Source organism: Salvelinus sp. IW2-2015, linkage group LG18 (genome assembly GCF_002910315.2).
Source record: "Salvelinus sp. IW2-2015 linkage group LG18, ASM291031v2, whole genome shotgun sequence".
Classification (NCBI taxonomy): Eukaryota; Metazoa; Chordata; class Actinopteri; order Salmoniformes; family Salmonidae; genus Salvelinus; species Salvelinus sp. IW2-2015.
Genome location: NC_036858.1, coordinates 17,192,917 through 17,202,775, shown reverse-complemented (window position 1 = coordinate 17,202,775; position 9,859 = coordinate 17,192,917). Strand labels below are relative to the sequence as shown.

The 9,859-nt window shown below is 42.1% G+C and overlaps 1 protein-coding gene across 1 annotated transcript in view; it reads right to left on the bottom strand.

The window, feature by feature from the left end:
* Positions 1 to 4,064: 4,064 nt before the first annotated feature.
* The window catches only part of pus3 (pseudouridylate synthase 3), an 8,594-nt gene continuing 2,799 nt past the window's right edge, over positions 4,065 to 9,859 (bottom strand). Inside the window, exons 3-7 of the mRNA XM_024008718.3 lie at positions 9,432 to 9,709; positions 8,897 to 9,089; positions 8,606 to 8,715; positions 8,146 to 8,318; positions 4,065 to 7,327 (exon numbers count right to left, since the gene is read on the bottom strand). Coding sequence (XP_023864486.1) covers positions 7,083 to 7,327; positions 8,146 to 8,318; positions 8,606 to 8,715; positions 8,897 to 9,089; positions 9,432 to 9,709 — 999 coding nt within the window. The 3' untranslated portion in view covers positions 4,065 to 7,082. The remainder of the gene's footprint in view (positions 7,328 to 8,145; positions 8,319 to 8,605; positions 8,716 to 8,896; positions 9,090 to 9,431; positions 9,710 to 9,859) is intronic.

Below are 9,859 nucleotides of genomic sequence, written 5' to 3'. Positions count from 1 at the left end.
ACACCCATTAGGACCCCTGCGTAGAGCCTCACCTGATGGCCCACATGCTCCTGTTGCTTCTCCATCAGTTCAGCCATGTGGATGCAAGATGTTTTTTTGTGCAAAAGTGGCGTGCAAAAAAAGTACTTTCAGGACATCTATAGGGTATGTTTTTTACTGTTGTTATTGGCTGAGATTTCATCCACATTTTTTTAAGTGCATATGTTAGAAAGTATAATAATCACTGCAAAACCTAATCATTGCAAAAACGCTGACCCTGAAAGGTGGACATTCTGTGCTTCACAAAGTCCTACAGAGTTCAGAAGGAACCTCAGAGAGAGACCCAACCCAGGGAGTGGTCAGGGGGAGAAGGGGCAGGCAGCAGGGTAAGGTCAGGGAGTGGTCAGGGGGAGAAGGGGCAGGCAGCAGGGTAAGGTCAGGGGAAGAAGGAGCAGGCAGCAGGGTAAGGTCAGGGAGTGGTCAGGAGGAGAAGGGGGCAGGCAGCAGGTAAGATCAGGGAGTGGTCAGGGGGAGAAGGGGGCAGGCAGCAGGTCAGGGAATGCTCAGACACTGAAAGAGAGGACKKAGAGACCTATGGATAATCCTGCTATTTCATTTGCAATTCATTCTGTTCTGCAGCACAATGAAAACATTGATAATGCATTTTGGAAGGAGGTTTCCCAAATTCTGCAATGGCCAACTGCTACAAAAAAACACAGAAACGGTTAGTGTCAGGTAGCTTAAGTGGCTGTGGAAAGATGAGAATGGTGATACATGCGCTCGTGTTATGCAGCTAAAGGAAGGATTAAGCAGAGTAAGGTGGTGAGGCAAGAACTATGTACAGAGTCTGTGCCGAACACTGGTGTAATCAAGTGCTTGAATTAATTGAGTCACAGGAAGGAGTAGTAAAGGGTGGACCTAGTTCTATAGTAGGAGACTGTACGGATAGTGATGCTGTTGTCTGTGGTGATAGACTTAACTGTGGAGTTGACAGTACTGATAATTTGACCATTGATCAGAATAATTTGACACAACAGATTATAAAACGCAGCTGAAACAAATTTGACAAATACATTGTATGGGGGTGGTCGTGATGTTGAGGAGCACCAGAAAGTTAAGACTTGCCCAAGAAAAGGGGAAAAAATACATGTTTGGATTATCATGCTATTTCAATGGCAGTATAATGAAATATTTGATTTCCAATTTTGGAAGGAAGTCGCCAAAGCTTTGCAATAGCCAACAGGAACAACCATTGTCACTAATAGTGTCAACATTTTTAGGAATATGTGGAACAAGAATAGAAGTAACATTCAAAGTCTTCTTAATCAGATTAAGTTCACCAACCCTTTGCGCCTGTCACACATATGTAAGGAGATGGGAGATAAACTTAAGTCAGAGCAACACAGTCAAAGACAGTACACTAATTGGCATAAAAACACAGAGTGGGAAGGAGAAATGAGGCGACACATAAATATGGTGAGGAATAGGTCACACAACAAAATAAACCCAAAACATTGTGTTACATGTTTGAGGTCATCTTTATTTCAAGCGTGTTGTGCAGATGGGCAGATCTTGACATGATGCCTTYAAGCACTTCATGGCTACAGACATAAGTGCTAAGGGTCGGTAGTCATTCAGGCAGGTTACATTGGCGTTCTTGGGCACAGGGACTATGGTGGTCTGCTTGAAACATGTAGGTATTACAGACTCGATCAGGGACAGGTTGAAAATGTCAGTGAAGACACTTGCCAGTTGGTCAGCGAATGCTCTGAGTACACATCCTGGTTATCCGTCTGGCCCTGCAGCCTTGTGAATGTTGACCTGTTTATGGTGCATTGGGATGCTATCGGAATCATTAACATTTGTAACAAGCATTCGCTGTTTCACCCGTAATTACATTGTGTTATTACAGTGTAACTATGAATAATTACAATTATTACAATACTTGTTAGTGTAATAAGACCCCCTTAAAATGAATTTTACCACAAGTTCTCATGGATAGGCCTATTTCCAGGAAAGATTAAAATCCRTACTATGTAGTGCATTTTCAATATCAATTTTCAGTCGCTCAGAAAAGGATATATATATATTTTTTTATAAACGGATACTGTGGCCTTTCGTCATGCGAGCTAAAATGTGTTGTGTACACTGCGAATGCACTCGATTTCCTTGTCTTATATTCAGGAGATATCATACATTCAGATGAAGATGATATGAAGACCATTTCGAGCTCCAGAGAGGGATCGACTTACATTGTCATTACATAATACTCCCAGATATAAGGCGCACAGGAATTTAATAGCCAATGCCGACTTCAGATGTTTGCCGCTCAGAACAGAAATGGCATTGGATTAGATACATCAGTGTTGACAAACATAACATCTGAACGCACACAAAAAAACTTTTGGGATTCTGATGGAATCAAATCACTGCAATTACTGAAAGAAGATGAAGTTGACCAAAATACAGTTATCAAGGGGTTTATTTGTTTTACAAGTATATCCTATTAAAAGGTTATTTGTTTTACTGAGGGGGGGGGGGGAAATCAGACTCTGGCATGATATGACCAAGCACAGTGCAGCCTTCTGGGAAGCCACTGGTGGTGGGATCAAGTCTAGAGTCAATAAAAATAAGGATTTTGCTCTATGATAGTTGTAGCTTGCCTTTCTGCACCAAACAACTATGCCCCAGTAGTAGTTATGGTAAGCGAGGATCATACAGATTGTAATAGAGCAGTTTTTTAATGCAATTAACGACAAAGAAAGGCTGGTGCATGACAGTAAAACGGTACCTGTACAAATGAATAGTGGTAGGTCCATAGTGTTGTTGAATACAGCTATGAAAATGTTCAATAGCGACAGTATGTTGACGTATTTGCGGCGCTGCTYGAAAATAGTCACAGGACAAGCCACGGCAAAGATCTGGACTTCTGTATCATACGAGCATGTAAAAGTTACTTAATGTGACAGGCTAGTGAACTCCATAAAAAAAACTATTTMGTGGTAAAGATGATGTAGTTGGCATGTACATGTTCAGTTGTTGTTGAATTACAAAAATCGCCAGGAAATTTGCGCTTTAGTCTATGACATTTGCATTGTCCTGGGGAGCAGAACTAATTCCACATTGGTAGAGCAGAGCCTTGTCAATGTGAATAGCCAAGCAGGACAGTCAAACAGCCATTCTAAAAGTGAACCATGCAATGCAAAGGATGAACTGCGGTGCAGATTATCTGAGCAACTGGGCAAAGTTCTGAAAGAAACAAAAATCACCTTTCATTGAGCATCAAAGACAATAGTAGTAGTGTCCAATGCACAGATCAAGTAAGTTAAGTAAGCAAGGGCTGTTGGACATACTTTTCAAAAAACGTTCTCCTTGTAATACCAATTTGATCTGTCCTTTTGGCAGAAGATTTACAGATGTTTTCAGCCTTATACAAGTCAAATCCAAGACAGAATAAGTACAGCAATTAGTGAGGGAATGTAAAAAAAATTAAAAAAAATGCAAAGTGTTATTTCTTGATGAAAAACATAGAATTGACTATTGTAATGTCAAATGGTATACTCTGCAAAAAGCTGGCCAGAGAGACGTGAGGAAAATCAAACTTCCCAATCCCCKAAAAACGCAAAGCTGCCAACCTGAGGAAAGCTGTGAGAAAAGGAAAATAAAGCATCTCCAAAGGTATTTTCAAATTCCTCCAGCTATACATTCTAAATCATTCAGTCTTAATAAAAAGACCGGGATGAACAATGATCAGAATTTACAGTGTAGTGGATCTCCACACCAGATACTATTGTTCTTGTTGTACCCGTGTAGCAGAAAATGTTACAGTTTCCATCCAGTACAATTGAAATCCAAGTTGTTGGCAACAAGAAACAGATGTACAGATTGAGTTCTGTAATATTTCACACAGGCACAAAATCAACAAGGGGGCATTTCTGGTCAGAGCTAGATTTGGACACTTAAGATACAGGCAAATGACTTACGTACACATTTCTGTTGGCACGACCAGGGAAGGGGTTGGCATGAGTACAGAAGGGTTATATATTTCTATGAAGTACTTAAATGAGCCTCAGACACAAACAAAACTTGATTCAGAATGATATATTTCTGTAATTCCACAGTATGAATACTTTCCAGTCACACAGTAGATAAAATTTTACCCATTTACATCGTTCTCAATACGGCATCAGAATTCTCTGGATGCCATAATAGATTACTTAGAGCTAACCAAGGGAAACCGTCTCCTCACTTCAAAAAGTCTAAATTTCCCAGTTTGAAGCATTGAATTCAGCGACACTTTCACAACCCACGGTTCAAGAACAACTGCATTACAGTGGTGTAAAGGACATAGTTGAACATTAGTGTTCAGGAAATTCCACCCGCAAATGATCTGTTCTAAATTCAGTCTAAACACTTCCAGTAAGTGTGATACCCAGGCAGTGTATGGCCAGACTACAAAACTGATAGAACCCAGGGACATTTCTGCAGCAAGAAGTACCTTGTTGGTTCAAATCAACAGAGAAGAAAGAGCATGTCATATATCTAAGAATTCAAAAGGCTCTCAACAATCAAGCTTTTATGAAACCCATGCCCCACAGACTTTGCTTGTAAAAACAGACATGGCTAGGATCAAATTACCTAGTAGCTTTCCTCTACCTTGCATATTTAGCAAACATACATAGAATTTTTCCAGTAGTCACATTTTCAGATGAATACCCATTTGTGAAATTGTATACATGTCACGACCATCTTTGGCAAGTAAACTGCACTGAGACATAAGTCATCAGTGGACTATAGATTTGAATCACTCAACAAATAGCTCAACAAATAGCTGCACAAAGACACGTTGTCTCGTTGCAATTGACATTTTGATAATGTAGCACAGACACTCTTAACCAGAGCGACTTAGAGTAGTGAGTGCATACATTTTCCATCGTACTGGTCCCCGTGGGATTCAAACCCACAACCCTGGCATTGCAAATGCCATGCTCTACAAACTGAGCCACAAGGGACCACATAAGTAGTGTAGAGGTTCTCCACTTGTCTGAAAGAAGTCATTCCCTTATGCACTCAACTGCAAGGAATGTGATTCTTTAACATAAAAAGGCATTCAAGTCACATGCGCCGAATACAACAGTTGTACACCTTACCGTGAAATGCTTACTTGCAAGCCCTAAACCAACAATGCAGTTCAAGAAATAGAGTTAAGAAAATATTTACTAAATAAAATGTAACAATACAATAACATTAACGAGGCTATATACAGGGGGAACCGGTACCCATATACCACCCACCACTGCGAGCGACCTGTATGCTCTAGTTGGCTGGCACTCGCTACATATTTGTCGCCAGACCCACTGGCTCCAGGTCATCTATAAGTCTATGCTAGGTAAAGCTCCGCCTTTTCTCAGCTCACTGGTCACGATAACAACACCCACCCGTAGCACGCGCTCCAGAAGGTATATCTCACTGGTCATCCCCAAAGCCAACACATACTTTGGCCGCCTTTCCTTCCAGTTTTCTGCTGCCAATGACTGGAACGAATTGCCCCCCCCAAAAAAAACTAATAATACAATTTTAAAGATATCGCTGAAGCTGGAGACTTATATTCCCTCACTAACTTTAAACATCAGCTATCAGAGCAGCTAACTGATCACTGCAGCTGTACATAGCCCATCTGTAAATAGACCATCCAATCTACCTACCTCATCCCCATATTGTTTTTATTTACTCTTCTGCTCTTTTGCACACCAGTATTTCTACTTGCACTAGCTAAATTGTAATTACTTCGCTACTACGGCCTATTTATTGCCTTACCTCCTCACGCCATTTACACACACACTGTATATACTTTCTTTTTTTCTATTGTGTTATTGACTGTATGCTTGTTTATTCCATGTGTAACTATGTTGTTGTTTGTGTCGCACTGCTTTGCTTTATCTTGGCCAGGTCGCAGTTGTAAATGAGAACTTGTTCTCAACTAGCCTACCTGGTTAAATAAAAATAAATACAGAGTCAATGTGCAGGGGTACAGGTTAGTCGACTAAGCCAACTCAGAGGAAACTGTCTTCATTCACAGCTGAGAATATTGATAAAATAAGCAATGGAAATTGGTTAAGTGATAACAATAATTGATGTGTACCTTGAACTTGTAAAATCTCATTTCGAGGATCACTTTGTGTTGATGTGCCCTGCTTCTTTTGTAAGCCAACAATTACATCATCTTTGTTCTGAGAGGATAGATGTTGGGTACCTAGATTAGCACACAATTGGTGGTGTTTTGAGAATGTTACCGGTGTGTCAATCTATATAACATAATTTAGAAAAAATCCATCAGAATCTGTCAATTTAAGCTAGAGATATCTGGGTTTTGCATTGGATGCGTCTCAATCCACTGCATCCGCCGATGTCYCACTTCCGCATCTGCGTTGAAAGGAGGCAGAGCTATTGCAATCAAGTGTTTAATAGATGAGAAAACTTGCAGAATGTTGGCCAAAATCCATCTTGCGCCATCTTCTCCCAATGCCGGCCACTGGGCTTCCTCTCATCACCATATTTGGTGGTGATTGGAAATGCCAACCGGATGCTTCAGATTTATACATCTGGTGAAACATCTGGTTCATTGTTCCGTCTGTGGTTAGGTAAGAAACATCTAAGTTAGCTAGTCAACTTTCTTTAGCTTACTAGCTAGTTTAGCTCAGTGCATCGATAATAAGCTCCCGGTATTCACTCAAATTCTACGAAAGGTTCCGCCTGATTCTGACAAATGTTTCGACTTAAGCTTCCTTGGTGGGAACAGAGATCCTATTAAATTACTATAATTAATTCTAATTATATGGGTGGGCCACGTAACTTGACAAATCTTCAATGACGAAAGGTTATTTTAAACCCCTATCCAAGTTCTCCAATAGACTTTAAACCCTTTCGGATGAATCTCAAATAGATTTATTCCAGAGAATAACAAAAACCTACAATTGTTTCTCTATTCCATTAAAAAAAATCTAAAAAGTAAAATAACAGCATTAAGAATTCAGTCAATATTATATGATTAGTCCAATTTCTCGAGCAGGTGTCAATCTTGTGGTTTCTGATTGGCCCTGGGGTCAGAAGGACGGCGACACATCGGGGAGGACAGACGAAATGGAGGTATTGTGCAAGTGCTTTGACCTTTTGCCCTTGTGTACCGTTTCGCCACCATTTTCCCCTTCTTCTCGTTCAAGCCTGCCTCTTTTAACAAAGTGTTCTATCCTGGACTCCAGGCTCTCGCAGCYTGGACGCTCAAGCAAGGGCCGATAGGTCCGCTGTTTGGTACCTTCCATCAGCCAGCAATGGGGAGAGGAGGRCCCACCTGTTGATGGAGAAAATGGGTTGTTCCATTACACATCCCCATACAAAACCCCAATGTAACCCGAGTATAATACAACTAGCACTTGATCATACAGGCAACTGCCAAAATAATGGTAAGTCTTGAGGAACTGAGAGATACAAAGCATATTGAAAGCGGGTGCTTCCACACAGGTATGGTTCCTGAGTTAATTAACATTCCATCATGATTAGGGTCATGTATAAAAATCACAGGAGGTTGGTGGCACCTTAATTGGGGAATACAGGTTCGTGGTATTGACTGGAGCGGAATCAGTGGAATGGTATCAAATACATCAGAACACACGTGTTCCAGGTGTTTGATGCCATTCCATTTGCTCCGCTCCGGCCATTATTATGAGCCTCCACTGATAAAAAGTGCTGGGCAGGCCATTATTTTGGATACCATGGCTATGCCSCCATCCACAGGGCATGAATGGTCCCGGAATGGTTTGATGAGCATGAAAACGATGCAAACCATATGCCATGGGAGTCTCATTCACCAGATCTCAATCCAATTGAAGACTTACGGAGGATTTAGAAGTGGCGCCTGAGACAGCGTTCTCCACCACTGGAATTTCCCAATGAAGAATGGTTAAGCATCCCTCCAATAGAGTTCCAGACACTTGTAGAATCTATGACAAGATGCATTGAAGCCGTTCTGMCTCGTGGTGGCCCAACGCCCTATTAAAGACACTATATTGGCGTTTCCTTCTTGACCACACAGTCTCCCTCTATGCAGTGGTAGACAATAGGATAGGGATAAATAAAGTTGGATTTGATTTCAATAAAGGATTGACAGACCTGTGCTGTCTAGGCCTTGGATCATGCCGTGGATGACCTGGGTCTTGACTGCTGTCTGGGTCCAGTGTTGCTGCAGCGTGGCAAGGGCGTGTTCCAACTCCTCAGCCTCCCTGCGCCAGCTCAACCCCTCAAAATGGCAGTCGAACAGCACCAGGGGAAAGTCCACCGCCATGCTGAATGAAAAATAGAAAGACCACTCGCTTTTGTACTGGGTTGTGTTCATTAGGGCACACTAAGGCCATTTTCTTTTTTACAATGGATAAATGACAAGTTTTGGACATGTTCAGATATTACCTCCCTGTTTGAGTGTTTTCTTCCGTTTGGTGCCTAATGAACACGACAAAGCACTATGGTGGACATTTTTTCTAATGACTTGTCTTGTTGTCCAAAATAGATGTTATTTGCTTTTCTAATGAGTGTTTGGAAGAGTCTCTGGATAGCAATGCCTAGACCAACTCACCTGTATTGGGGTTTCCTGGGATTCTTCTTCACATCCAAGAGTTGATCCACTATCTCTGGGGGCTCCAGCTTCTGGCCAATCAGCAGCAGCACTGCCATTATGCACCGCACCTGGTGGGAAGAACAACAGACAACATAGCATGGAGGTAGTACTGGGTGATATAATAATACATTTTATTTGTAACGCGCTGTTCAAAAACCCAAAGTGCTAAAACAAGTGACAAAACATCCATATGCAATAAGCCACAGATGAAAACATGTATGTCCAATGAGTCAGGGAGCATTCTCTGACCTGGTGATAGAGGAAGGCCAGTCCTTTGATCTCAAATATGAAGAGGTCGTATGGGTCTGTGGTAGTGGGCGCAGTAGGGGGAGTTTGATGGACAGGCTGGACCGTGGCAGACAGGATGGTCCTCTGGAACTGCAGCACACCGTTGCCCACGTCCATCTTGCAGAGGTTGCGGAAGTCGTGAGTGCCCTCGTAGCTGTAGACCAATGAGTAAGGAGAAGATGCGGGGCTTTCAGTTCAGCTTCTAAAATGACTATTGTTTCAAACTGTGGTGGTGAGAACATACAGGAAGCGTTTCCCCTGCTTTTTAATCTAGCAGGGCAGGTTGTCCCAGCCTACCCCGGCTGCTGCCAACCTGACTAAATAATTTAGGTTGTCAGCATCATTTGACATTTTTAGATTCAATAGCCAATATTGTTTAGAAGGCCTAAGCTTTGCAATCTGCCCTAGAAAGAATCTAGGGTAAACAAGACAATATGGCTTGTTGTTTATTTGACCAGTCTTCAAATTACATGCCGGATAATTTGGCACCACTCACCGTTTGGCAGCCTCTGCCATRAACGTCACATCCAGAGCCCCGCGTGGGAAGTAGTACCGGTAGGTTCTAGACTGACAGTCGAAGCGCGCACTGAAGCCCTGCGGAGCAGGTGACCAGTCGAGAATCCTGATGTCCTGGGGCAGGACTCTGTTCAGCATCTTCACATAAGGTAGCTCCGCCACGTCCACTTTGTTCTTGACACCAGCGTCGACATTGGACGGGAGAGTCACTCCTAGGCCTTCACAAAACTGAGTGGAGCGCAAGTCTATGGACATGACCTATGTCAAGAAAAAAAAAGATATACTGTTAAGGCTACATGAGGGCAAAAAACAAATGGGAGTTGGGAATTTGTTACAATATAGATGTTTATGTCCATGCATGGACAGCTAGCAACCATATAGCCTTGCTAGCTTAATCTAAGGCATAAC